Raw genomic sequence first — 14,358 nt, 5'->3', positions numbered from 1 at the left:
AGGGTGTATATGTTACATTTGTTCTTTAAGATAATTTCTACTCTTATGCATAAGTTAAGGAGACCAAAGTTATGGATTTTGCTAAGATCCATGGATAAGTCAAGGGTAAAATCTAAGCACACGTAGCAACCAATTTTCCTTTCTTTTCAAAGGTACTTATGAAGAGTTAAAGAGAAGGAGAGGCTCTATTTAACTGAGAAGTGTACATTACATTGATGATTTTAAATTTCTGCATCTGTAATGCAGAAAGGGAAGGGAATATAAATAAGAGGAAAAGAATGAGAATGTAGCCTGGAAAAACATGGGGAGAGAAGAGCAAAAAAGGGAGCTGTCTCTTTTTCAGACACAGTGTGCAGACAGGTACAAAAAGCAGAGGCGAGAAGTGCTCCCATCCCATTACCCTCTATTTCCACTCAAGTGATGTTCTGCAGCAATGTGGGGAAGTCTAGAGAATATAACACATCCACCAGTATGGGTGCATGAGCTGGAGCAGAGAAGTGTCAGCTCACCACAGCCGCTCCTGAATGAACACACGAGACTCTCTGTGATATCACCAGAAACTTTTACTGTAGGAAACATGAACATCAAAAAAGCCAAGAATGGGAGGCTCCGGCCAACCATCCTTTATATACCCTCCCCCTCATTTGAAAAGTCTCTTCCCGCTCAGTAAAACCCCGCGCAAATTCCCCGCCAAGTCCAGCAGCCGTTTCTTCTCCGAGTCCTGAGCCGCAGGTGTCTTATCAATGTCAGTGACCCTGAAACTCAGAGCCACATCCAGGCTCTAGTAGCAGGGTTCTGACATGGCGTCCTCCTCCCCTTCGTCCTGGAAGGAAAAGATTAAACACAACTATTGTTCTCCGCTGTCCAGAGTTCCTTTATACTTTTTTAACAGGCTGCAATGGAATACCGGGTGTACCTTTCCTAGGTCCTTAGGTAGCCTCAGCTCATAGGTCACTTCGTTTATTCTTTTTGCTACCCTGAACGGCCCTATATAGCGTGGAGCCAATTTTTTAGATGGGAACCCCAATTTCAGGTTTTTTGTGCTCAGCCAAACCAGATCCCCTTCGCCCAATTTGTCCCCCTCTCGGCGCCTACGATCTGCAAAGAGCTTGTACTTCTTTTGTGTTTCCCGCAATGCCTCCACCACGGTCTGCCACCCTTGCTTAATTTTGGCCGGCCATTCCTTGTCGGTCTGGCCCTCTCCTTCCTTCCACTCGGGTAGCCTGGGGAAAGGTGCCACCTCCTGTCCGTATACTATTTCGAATGGGGCACGACCTGTGGCCGAATGTACGGCCCCGTTAAAAGCCATCTCAGCAAACGGTAGAAGGTCCGCCCAATCGTCCTGTCTATAATTGGTGTACATCCTCAAGAATTGGCACAGTGTCTGTTGGGTACGTTCGACCCCCCCGTTGGTTGCGGGATGAAAAGCCGAGCTCAGGTTCCTTTCTGCTCCTAACAGCTGTAAGAATTTTCCCCAAAATTTTGCCGTAAATTGGACTCCCCGGTCGCTAATTATTTTGTCGGGACACCCATGTAGGCGATATACATGCTTCACATACAAATCAGCAAGTTTTTCAGCTGAGGGGAGTTTTGGCAGGGCCACAAAGTGTGCCTGTTTTGAGAATAGGTCCAATATTGTCCAAATGTATCTGTGGCCTCTGCTGGGGGGTAGTTCGCCTACAAAATCCATGGCCACGCATTCCCATGGCCTCATGGGCTCCACCACCTTCTGCAATAGCCCCTGGGGCTTCCCCGGTGGTGTTTTTCCCTTTGCGCATAATTCACACTGCGTGACGTACCCCCTGGCGTCTTTCCTCATTCCGGGCCACCAGCATTGTTTGGCCAACAGTTTAATAGTCCTGGTGGGGCCTAGATGACCCGCACCCTTGTTATCGTGGCACTTCCTTAACATTTCTCGTCTTAAACATTCAGGAATATACAATTTCTTATTTACAAACACCAAATCCCCACACAATTCTCCCTTTTCTTTGTTAGTTTGTAACCATTTGTCCATTCCATACGCTCGCTTCAACTCTTCCTCCCATATTTCTCCTCCCCCCGTGGAAATGGCAGTACGTTTGTTTTCTTTGGCCGCTTGTGCTCGAGTTAGTACTGCCAGGCCCCACTGCTTATCTAGGAACAGGCTCCCTTCAGATTCCTGAATTCCTCCCCCGTGCTGAGGCATCCGAGAGAGAGCGTCAGCGAGTATGTTATGTTTCCCCTGGAAGAATCTGAGTCTGAAATCAAAACGGCTGAAATATTGGGCCCATCTAATTTGCTTCGCTGATAGTTTACGAGGGGATCTTAGATACTGTAAATTTCTATGATCAGTCCACACCTCAAACGGTGTTCCACTTCCTTCCAGAAAGTGTCTCCAGCACTCTAGTGCTTTTAGAATCGCTAAGGCTTCTCTCTCCCAAATCGGCCAGTTTTTTTCTGTATCGCTAAACTTTTTTGACAGATAGCCACATGGCTTCAGGTTCCCCCCCTCGTCTTTCTGCAGCAGAACTGCCCCATATGCCCGGTCTGACGCATCGCAATGTAATACAAAGGCCTTAGACATATCAGGGTGCTGTAGGACAGGTTCCTCAGTAAAACGCTTTTTAAGGGCTTCGAAAGCTTCCTGGCATTCTATTGTCCATGTCAGTTTGGCCCCTGGGGCCTTCACTTTGGCTGTTTCTCCCCTGCCTTTAGTTTTTAACAAATCCGTTAATGGCAAAGTGAGGCGCGCAAAGTCCTTGATAAATGTTCTATAGAAGTTTGCGAACCCTAGGAAGGATTGCAGCTGCTTCCGTGTTTTGGGGGCTTCCCACCCCCTCACGTCTTCCACCTTCGCAGGGTCCATCGCCACTCCCTGGGAGGAAATCCTATACCCCAGAAAGTCTATCTGGTCTTTATTGAACTCGCACTTGGCAAGCTTCGCATACAGTTTCGCTTCCCTCAACTTTTGTAGGACTTCCCTGACTAGTTCTACGTGTTGCTCCTTAGTCCGAGACATTATCAATATGTCATCTAAAAAAATAAAGACTCCCTTGTACAACAATGGATGCAATACTTCGTTGATTAATTGCATGAACGCGGCCCCTCCCCCGCACAAACCGAAGGGGAGCACACGATAATTGAATAATCCGAATGCGCAGGAGAAGGCCGTCTTCCACCTGTCCTCTGGTTTGATCTGCAATTTATGGTAGGCCTCAATTAAGTCCAATTTAGTGAATATCTGTCCTTCCGATAACTGGGCGATCAAGTCCTTCACTAAGGGTAGGGGGTATTTATTTACAGTACTGATTGCATTTAGGCCCCTGTAGTCAATGCAGAGCCTCAGCGTTTGGTCCTTTTTCCGCCTGAACAACACAGGCGCCCCTAAAGGGGAATTTGAAGGCTCTATGAAACCCCTCGCTAGGTTTTTATCAATGTATTTTCTCAGTTCCTCCTTTTCCCTAGCGGACATCGGGTATATTTTTGCCTTGGGAAGCTCTGCTCCTGGGACTAGCTCTATTTTCACTTCAACTCTCCGCTTCGGTGGGAAATTGTCTGCTTCCTTCTCATCAAACACGTCCACAAAATCCCGATACTCTGGGGGTAATTTATCTGCCAGATCTGCTATTCTGATAGAGTCTTCCTCCCCCCTTTTCCCTGGCTCCCTCTCCCCTTCCTGGCTCCCTTCTTCCAAATTCATCCTGAAGATCATGCTCTTATCCTCCCAGTTGATTTGCGGGTTGGCCTGCCCCAGCCACGGCATGCCTAGTATAACATTATAGCTGGCTATTTGTGATATCACAAATGACACCTTTCCTTCCCAACTCCCTATCTTACACTTTACATCTTCGGCACTGTACTTAGCTAACGATCCCGATGCTGTGGATCCGTCCAACTGCGAAAAAGCTATTGGGGATTCTAGGTTCGTTCTTTCGCATCCCAATCCCTCGGCTAATTCAGGGGAGATGATGTTCCTGGAACATCCACAATCCACAAACGCTTTGCAGGTTGCTTGTTTGCTGCCATTTTCAAGCTGAATGGGGACCACTATCATAGCTTTGTCCTGACTTACCAACCCCCCCGAATGGTGCCTCATCGGTGTTTCTTCCTCGGCGCGTTTTCCTGCCACGGCTCTTGGTTTGGGCAGGCCTCCGCTTTCCCCTTTTCTCTGCCAGCACTCGGCAGCTCTGTGGCCCAACCGGCCGCACACAAAGCAGCCACTCCTGCTGGCGCTCACGTTCCCTGTCGGCTCCGCTCTCCTCCCGGCTGGGGCTGATCCCTCCTTCCGGCTCCCCTCTTTCATCTGCGGCCGCTGCTGTAGCCCTCCTCGGTGCCTCCTCGCCTGGGCCAGCGATGTCTCGACGCGCCCCGCCAGCTGAATCCATCCGCGCAGTGTGTCAGGCTCATCACGATGCACCGCCCAGGAGAGGATCTCCCGCCTGAGACCCTCTTTGAAGAGTTCTATCTTTGTTACTGCAGACCATTCCGGCACCTTTTCGGCGAGGCATTGGAACTCCTCCGCATACTCAGATACCGACCTCTGCCCCTGGGAGACGGTCTTCAACTTCTCCCTCGCCCGGATCTGTTCCAGTGGATCTCGGAAACGGGTCTCCAGGGCCCCCATAAAGCGTCGGAGTGACCCCAGACATGGGTCGCGCCGCGCGTGCAGCTGAACGTACCAGCTAGCCGCTCCCCTCTTCAACACTGCACCAATGGCCCGTATCCGGCTGGATTCCGTTCTAAAAGTGTGAGCATTGTCCTCCATATAGCCCCTCACCGTGGTCAGGAAAAAATCCAGTTCAGAGGACTCTCCCCCAAACTCGATCCTTAGTTCCTCTCGTCTTGGTAGGGGTCCCTGTGGTGGCAATCCCCAATCCTCCGCCCGTCGCAAGCCCCCTTGCGGACCAGTGGGCCCCGCTGCTGCTTCTCTTGGCCCTGTGCCACGCCCGGCATTCGCCAGGGGCACCAGGGTCTCAGCTGGGAGCGTAGCTGGGATTCTCGGAGGTTTTTCCCCTTCGTCGTCACTCTCCTCCACCTGCGTCAGGCTTGGTTGGGTCTTGGGCCGGGCGCCGGGCTCCTTTCGCATTTCCCTTCCCTTCGGTGCTGGGAGGTCTGCAAAGCCCTGGCCGCTTCCCACGCTCACGTCCCACATTGAGCCAGCCCGAAGTTCCCTTCCTCTCTCTGGCTCCGCCAAAAACGCCAGGCGCTCCATCGCCCTCGACATCACTGCCAGGGTGGTCTCCATCGCCGACATCCTCTCCTCCAGAAACACCATCCTTTGTGGGCCTGGGGAAGGTGAACCTTCCTCTCCTCCGGTGCTGTCTCCCCGCACCACTCCACGCCTCTGGGTTACCCCATTTGGCTGGGCATAAGCGGTGGATGACGCCAGGGCCGCCAGCTGGTGGAACTCAGCGTCCGGCTCGGGAGTGGCCCTTTCCGACCTTCCTCCTCCTGCGCCCAAGAGCTCTTCATCCTCCACTTGCATGTTACACCTCACCGCTACAGCGGGATGGTGTCCGTATTCTTGGCTTAGTGTCAGCTCACCACAGCCGCTCCTGAATGAACACACGAGACTCTCTGTGATATCACCAGAAACTTTTACTGTAGGAAACATGAACATCAAAAAAGCCAAGAATGGGAGGCTCCGGCCAACCATCCTTTATATACCCTCCCCTCATTTGAAAAGTCTCTTCCCGCTCAGTAAAACCCCGCGCAAATTCCCCGCCAAGTCCAGCAGCCGTTTCTTCTCCGAGTCCTGAGCCGCAGGTGTCTTATCAATGTCAGTGACCCTGAAACTCAGAGCCACATCCAGGCTCTAGTAGCAGGGTTCTGACAGAGAAGCAGTGGCCATTTTTAATAGAGACTGACTGCTTAAGCTTTGTGCTCCTTACTAGACTTGTGTATTTCAACTGAACTTTGAGCCATTTCTGCTATCTGGATTTCAGGTGACCTGCAGATCCATTTTTGTGTGCATCCCGTTTTCTGTCCGTAGCTGAAAAATACGTCTAGATCTGGTCCATTTGCGGCAATGAGGGAGGACTTCATGAGCTCCCTGTCATTTTTAGGGCTATTGTGATGAAAATGGCCACTGTTGGAGGACACATCTACCACTGCTGGCCCACCAAGTTTCATAACATTTGGGTCATCCCCTGATTTTTAGGAATTTCTTCTCTTTCTAGAAATAAAATCTCCCTTAAAAAAATTACCAAAAAGATATCCCCCACTGACCCGGCCCTGTAACTTCTCCAGGAGCAGCAGCAGGGCAACATTCTTTCCTGCCAAATGTCAAAGATGGACTTCCACATCACACAGCCCGCTATTACACTTTCTTTGCTAATAGAAAAACAACAGCAATTTCTTGTTGCTTCATGTAGGAACAAATTACACTGCTTGGCATACTTTTCAAAAGTTCACAAACAATTTATGAGCTCTCAGAACAAAGCTAAAGCAGGGTAATGTACAGGTGGTCTTTTCATCCCTCATCCCCATTGTAAGACGCAGACTGCAAAGGCCAGAAAAATAGTACAGGTCAATAACAGGCTCAGAAAACACAATAAGGACCAAGCAGTGAGAGCACAGTAACCCCAAATAAACAGCTCAGGGGAAGATCCCAGGGGCTTTTGTGTCTTTTCACTTATGCACAGAGCATGGGAAATAAACAAGATGAACTCCACATTTACAATATCATAGGCATCATTGAAGCCTGGTGGGATGACTCCTATCACTGGAATGTAGCCTTAAAAGTGAAAAACAGTTATGCCGCAGATGAGATGCAAGACTGCAATCTGGGAAACCAGCTTGAAAGCATCTGGATAAGAATCAATGGAACTTGGACTCAAAAAGGTCTTGTCATGGGTGTCTACTACAAACCACCGAGCCAGGATGAAGAACTCAATGAAGCCTTTTGTCAACTGTTGACCAAGCAGGCACAAAGAAGAGATATAGTAGTCATGGGCGAGTTCAACTATCCCGATATTTGCTGGAAAACAAACTTGGCCAAGAGTGCAAAGCCCAACAAAATTTTCTCTTGCTTTGCAGACAATTTTATAGTTCGGAAGGTAGAGGAGACAAGGGTTTGGTACATGTGCAATGATTACGGAATGGCCTCAGACTACAAGTTTGGAAGATGTGATTTTAATATTGAATGTAATGTTTTTAAATATTAATATGTATTAATTTTAATTGATCTATTTAAGCTTATTTAGTATGTGCCAAGGCATTGAATAATTGCCATATGTTAGCCACCTTGAGTCCCCATCAGAATAGAGAAAGGGGTATAAATAGGGTAAATAAATAAATAAATAAGGTCAGTGCAATCGAAGTGGTCAGATTCTTAGTGGCAAGTGACCATGTGCTCCTGCAGTTTGCCATACAAAGGAAGGCCAAAACTAATAATAATAATAATAATAATAATAATAATAATAATAATAATAATAATAATTTTATTTTTATACCCCGTCCCATCTCCCCGAAGGGACTCAGGGTGGCTTACATGGGGCCAAGCCCAGGTCACAAACAATATAAAAACATCACAATAAAACAATTGATCAACAATAAAACAAGTCATGGGTCAACATACAATAAATATACTATGATAAAATCCTGGGTCGGCTCAAAAAAAACCCAAAACGAAGACAAGACAAAATCACATTCTGGAATTTAGGAGAGCTGACTTCCAAAAAATGAAAGAAATAGCATTCAGTGGATGGCAATACTAAAAGACAAAGGAGTTAAGGATGGACAGGAGTTTTTCAAGAGTGAAATACTCAAGGCGCAATTGCAAACAGTACCAACAAAGAGAAAAAACAAGACAAGTGCAAAGAAACCAGAATGAATGTCCAAAGAACTTCTAACTGGGCTAAGACTCAAAAGAGACATGCACAAGAAGTGGAAAAAGGGAGAAATCACAAAAGAAGAATTCAAACAAATAACTCCTGTTGCAAGGCTTAAGTGCAGGGACATTAAAAATAATAAAGGCTTCTTTGCACATACGTCGGTAGAAAAAGAAAGAGCAAGGATGTGATAGGGCCTCTGTGAGGAGAAGATGGGGTAATGCTGACAGGGAATAGGAAAAAGGAAGAACTACTTAATGCCTTCTTTGCCTCGGTCTTCTCACACAAAGAAAGCTGTCCTCAATCTCAGCAACATGAAGTCGATGAAGGATTAGAGGAAAATCCAACCCCAAATAGGGAAACAACTTGTCCAGAAATACCTGGCCACTCTAAACAAATTCAAGTCCCCAGTGCCAGATCAACAACATCCAAGAGTTTTGAAGGAACTAGTGGAAGTCATTTTGGAACCACTGGCAATAATCTGTTAGAGTTCTTTGAGAACAGGACAATTTCCAGCAGATTGGAGGTGGGCAAATGTTGTCCTATCTTCAAGAAGGGAAATAAGGATGACCCAAACAATTACCATCTGGTCAGCCTCACATCGATACCGGGCAAGATTCTGGAAAAGATAATTAAGGAAGCGGTCTGCAAACACTTAAAAACAAATGCGGTCATCACTCATAATTAACGGATTTATCAAAAAAAAAAGTCATGCCAGACTAATCTGGTTTTTTTTTTTTTGACAGAGTTACAAGCTGAGTAGACACAGGGAATGCCATGGATTTAGCATATCTGGATTTCAGTAAGGCCTCCAACAAGGTCCCCCATGACCTTCTGGCAAACAAACCTGCCAAATGTGAGCTAGGCAAAACTATGGTTAGGTGAATCTGTAATTGATTAAGTGAATGAACCAAGAGGTGCTCACCAATGCTTCCTCTTCATCCTAGAAAGAAGTGAGTAGAGTGCCATGGGTTCCATCCTGGGCCCAGTTCTGTTCAACATCTTTATTAATGACTTAGATGAAAAGTTAGAAGGCATGATCATCAAGTTTGCAGATTACACCAAATTGGAAGGGATAGCTAGTACTCCAGAAGACAGGAGCAGAATTCAAAATCATCTTGCCTCTCTGCTCCACTTCAAGTACACTAAATGGTAGAGATAAAAGAGTGTGTCCACCACTGAGAATAAATTGACCTTTTTGGGGATTGATATTTTGCCAAAAAATTGTCTTGTGCACAAATCTATACAGTAGCTACAAGTAATTAATTATTTATATATACAGCTTGGAGGCATTACATTTTGAACAATAACCCAATTCCCCCGCCACAGTAAGCTGCAGACTGTGCAACTGTGGAAGTTGTCATGCAAACAGTAATTTCCCCAAGCTCTGGTTACTGGTGACTTCCAAAGTTTGGCGTTAACTGGTATTCACAGGAAAAAATGTTTTATGTCAGAGATATATGAAATGTTCTTCCACTAAATGCAGATTTTGTATATGCTGGATTGAACATCCATTATATAATGAAATAACATTCTAAGAAGATTGTCACAGAAGAAAATTTAGTTCTTCTGATCCATGACGACTAAAATGAGGGAGTATCATCTCTAGGAAAGAATCAGTTGAGCTAGGGGACTGGAAATTTGATGCTCTGCAGAGCTTGATAAATAACTATTCCCAGAACCCCCACCATCAGCCACTGCATTCCTGAACTTTCCTGAACTTTCCCATATTTATTGATTTGCGGAGAAGATATTAAAATTTGTAATGAATTAATTTGGAACATTTTTAACTTTAATAATTTTGGGTTGGGTCAACAGGATCACCACGGAGAAGAACACGGCTTGTCCGTCCTGGTGCAAAAAAGCAGAATCCACAGAAAGAGAACTGAAGAACTGAAACAATAATCAGCAGTCACAAGGGACGATCTTATTTCACCAGAAAAAACATTTTTTGAACCACACGGTCTCATTAACAATTGGGCATTTCAACCTGTACCCCATATAATCACATGGGAGAACATGTAATAGGAAGCGCTTCCTAAAAGTACGCTTAATGAGCAGGGATTAACTCTGAATGTATCATTTTTTTATTAATCGGAAATGTATAAATTAAATATAATCCCATCTGATTATAAGACATAGCATGTAAACTATGTGAGGCTAACACTATCATTTCTTTATGTAAATCAAGATCGTCAAAACTATTTGAGGATTATCTTTGTATGACCTATTTAAGTGTCATTATGGCACAGACAACATTACCTTCAATAAATGGATATTAAACCACTGGCATAGCATCTTTGTTTTCATCACTGTATGAAAGTACTTGCCAGTGAACCTACTAAATTCTCCTGTTTTTATTCCTCAAAAATTATCCAAATTTCAGGAGTTCCTCAATTATTTGCAAGTTCAAAATTAAAACACACGCATAAAAAATGATGGTTGATATCTAGAGCTGGTTCACTGAATAAGTGGAAAGTTGCTGAAAACTTTGGTGAATTTCATTGATTCGCCAGGTGCTCTCTAGCTTTGACTTAGGCCTTTCAGTAGAAACTCATTTTAAAAGTTCTTGTGGTTACACCACTTCCCCTGGTTGAAATTGTAAGTCTGATAAAGACTGATCTATAAGGTTCTGAAGAATCTGAATTAAAAAGCTAAGTGATTCTCACTTCAGTGGAACGAAATCAGTTCCATTCAAAGAACATCTTTTTGTCATTTGTTGTGTTGTCTGTGGATTTGCTTCTCTGGCTGAAATTCTCTGAATTATGAAATGTGCATTGAAATCAACAGAGGTTCTGTAACAACAAACATATGCAACTCTATTTGATCTAGTGAGTCTATTCATTACATAATATAAAACAGCAAAATAAAGTTACCCTCAGTTTTTCATTTATGTACAGAAAATAATCATAAGGATTACATAATGTTAAATTCCTCATGGACCATTAAAATGTATACAAAATTGCTTTGGTTCAGAAGAAATATATCAATTTGTGTCAAAGATGCTTTGGTATTTTCAATTACTAATGTGGGTATGTTTGTAAATTGCATTTTTATAACTTGTTTATTTGCTTACACAATATTTCTCTGTCAACTATGCAAGGGTATTTGTGAGGAGAATAGCATAAGTACACAAAGATGCCTTAATTCTACAATGTTTTGTCAAAATAAATTAGGATGTGCCTTTATATTTCTATTCTGAAACAAATATTCATTAAAATTTGCTAAATGATAATGCTGTAAATTGTAATATATAATATGTAGTTCATAATGTACAAACAGTGTACAAATTGCCAAGTTAATTGAAAGAGAAATAATGTGTGGAATTTTGCTAGGCACGTGTTTGTTTCTTTCCTTTGTCCAATGCTCTTTCTGGGTTGCTGCAGGGATTAGTATTTTCGTCCTTCTTCCTCAGATCCCCAACAGAACAGCCTCTGCAACCGTCTACATGTCCATTCAGTGCTTTCTGGAAAGTGGGCAGGATTGCAGTAGCAGCTATGTCCCTTATGTCCTGATGCTAAATAATAGAGGTGTGCAGAATTCCATTTGGTGATTTGAGATTTTCAAAAATTCAGCATCTGGCAGCTGGATCACTGAAAAGAGACTGGGCAGGACCCAGCCAAAGCCTCAAATGGAATGTATCAAAAGCAGTCTTTCAGTTAATAGGGGCGATGGGGCATGTGAATGGCCTCGCAAATCTGGCAGTAGTGGCTCCTCCTCTTCTTTTTTCCCCTGACAGACTAGAGAGATGGGCCGAAACTAACAAAATGAAGTTCAACAGGGACAAATGCAAGATACTTCACTTCGGCAGAAAAAATGGAAAGCAAAGATACAGAATGGGGGATGCCTGGCTTGACAGCAGTGTGTGCGAAAAAGATATTGGAGTCCTCGTGGACAACAAGTTAAACATGAGGCAACAATGTGATGCGGCAGCTAAAAAAGCCAACGGGATTCTGGCCTGCATCAATAGGAGTATAGTGTCTAGATCCAGGGAAGTCATGCTCCCCCTCTATTCTGCCTTGGTCAGACCACACCTGGAATACTGTGTCCAATTTTGGGCACCGCAGTTGAAGGGAGATGTTGACAAGCTGGAAAGCGTCCAGAGGAGGGCGACCAAAATGATTAAGGGTCTGGAGAACAAGCCCTATGAGGAGCGGCTTAAAGAACTGGGCATGTTTAGCCTGCAAAAGAGAAGGCTGAGAGGAGACATGATAGCCATGTACAAATATGTGAGGGGGAGTCATAGGGAGGAGGGAGCAAGCTTGTTTTCTGCTGCCCTGCAGACTAGGACGCGGAACAATGGCTTCAAACTACAGGAAAGGAGATTCCGCCTGAACATCAGGAAGAACTTCCTCACTGTGAGGGCTGTTCGGCAGTGGAACTCTCTCTCCCGGACTGTGGTGGAGGCTCCTTCTTTGGAGGCTTTTAAACAGAGGTTCGATGGCCATCTGTCAGGGGTGCTTTGAATGCGATTTCCTGCTTCTTAGCAGGGGGTTGGACTGAATGGCCCATGAGGTCTCTTCCAACTCTACTATTCTTTGATTCTATTATTCTAAGACACCCCCTCCCCCCAATTTCTGGATTCTTCTGGAAAACAGAATAGGAGGGTCCATCAAAAATGGAACTGAAAATGGTACAATTCTGGGCCATTGTAATAATAATAATAATAATAATAATAATAATAATAATACAGTAGAGTCTCACTTATCCAACGTTCTGGATTATCCAACACATTTTTGTAGTCAATGATTTCAAAACATTGTGATATTTTGGTGCTAAATTCGTAAATACAGTAATTACTACATAGCATTACTGCATACTGAACTACTTTTTCTGTCAAATTTGTTGTATAACATGATGTTTTGGTGCTTAATTTATAAAATCATACCTAATTTGATGTTTAATAGGCTTTTCCTTAATCCCTCCTTATTATCCAACATATTCACTTATCCAACGTTCTGCCGGCCCGTTTATGTAAGTGAGACTCTACTGTAATAATAATTGCTGCATTGAGGTCTTCCAAGATTACCCAGGGTTCTTAGTGTTAACACAAATGTTTTATGTCTGGCTATGGGTACATAATAAGGGATTTCTCTGCACCTGCCCTCAAAGCATGGAATGGCCATGTTGGGAGACTCAAAGATTGTTCAGTAATTAAGAAATTAAATGGGGTAATTAAGCCTAGAAGAGTGTGGACCTAGGACTGTATCACATTGGGATATACTCCATTTATATCAGTGTGCATCCCATTTTTTTAAGGACTGGATGTATACTGTATTCAGACAAGATGCATACTTACCCCATCACATCCAGTTCTTACATTTTAAAACTGCTCCACTTAGACTCATCACACCACAGAAGGTTGGCTCTTCCCAATCCATTAGAATGCCTCCCCACATAACTTTTTTTAAAAAAAATTATGATATTGTGCAGTCATGTAGCCTGAAAATCTCGAACTATCATTTTCATGAGATTTCAGCTGATGGGATACGTACTGGTTTTACTAAACAGCACCTCAGAAACATATTAAATAAAAAAACATGATTAGAAGCTTGTGTGCACTTACGCAATTTCTGTCACATTTTTCAGATAGGTTCCAATTGGTTGCTGACAGAATGGGACAGCCATCATCTAATAGGATCCATTCAGAATCATGTTCAAAGAGACTCAGAAACTGAGTCTATCTCAATGTATGATACACTGACCCATATCAGATTGCAGCCATTATTATTCAAAGGAATTATATTTGCTAATGGTTTACAAAGTGTGTTTCCCCAGTGACATCAGTATTGGTTGATAAGGTTCCATGAAATGCAGCTTTCCAGTCAACTATCTGCAGTCATGGGAAGGTGTTAGTATGTTTCACTGCCCATTCCTAATTCAATGAGTCACTATGAGGCAAAATAGTTCAAGTAAATACTCATCAAGGACTCTAATTATAATGCTTTGGAATATGTCACAGAGTTCCCTGTAATAGATTATATTGATGCAAGTGGGCTTTATGGCAGATATGTTGATTTAAAAAGTGTCCTAAAATCCAAAACAAAGAGACATCCTTTTCTACCGTTGCTAAAGTACTATTCCTAAAAGCACTGCTTCAGCGAATGCTACCAAAATTAGTTCTAAATGCAAAATATCCAAGTTATGTCAAAAAGAGGTTTGCAGATTGCAAATAGGCATGATTGAGTCATTTTACATGGGACTTCAATATAATGAGGTAGACATCATGTATAAGTGGTTTATTTCATATAACACAATGGGTAGTATTTTCTTTCTGAGTAGTTTTATGAAGCCCCAGTGAGATACCTGCTGTGAGTGGGTTTGGCTCTTGGGTATTTTGCTATTGGTTTCTGCTATTCTTTTTGGAAAAACTCCTAAATAGAAAACTTCTCCTTGAAAGTAATTCTGAGTGGATAACTAGTTCAGAGTAAACAGAGTTAAAATTCAGCATATGATTATAAGAGGAGCCTTTAAGCCCTTATTTTTGATTTTAAGGGAACAAACACTTCCACTCCTTGGAGAATTAGGTCTTCCAACTGAACCTTCC

The 14,358-nt window shown here is 43.6% G+C and overlaps 1 protein-coding gene across 12 annotated transcripts in view; it reads left to right on the top strand.

The window, feature by feature from the left end:
* Positions 1-10,098, top strand: part of postn (periostin) — an 83,496-nt gene extending 73,398 nt beyond the window's left edge. For all 12 annotated transcript variants that reach the window (XM_008103843.3, XM_008103839.3, XM_016991169.2 and 9 more), the window contains one exon: positions 9,630-10,098. In XM_008103843.3, coding sequence (XP_008102050.1) covers positions 9,630-9,700 — 71 coding nt within the window. In that variant the 3' untranslated portion in view covers positions 9,701-10,098. The remainder of the gene's footprint in view (positions 1-9,629) is intronic.
* The last annotated feature ends 4,260 nt before the right edge of the window (positions 10,099-14,358 follow it).

Source organism: Anolis carolinensis, chromosome 2, assembly GCF_035594765.1.
Source record: "Anolis carolinensis isolate JA03-04 chromosome 2, rAnoCar3.1.pri, whole genome shotgun sequence".
NCBI lineage: Eukaryota > Metazoa > Chordata > Lepidosauria > Squamata > Dactyloidae > Anolis > Anolis carolinensis.
Note: the sequence above shows the minus strand (reverse complement) of the source record. Positions and strands in the feature narration are given on the sequence as shown.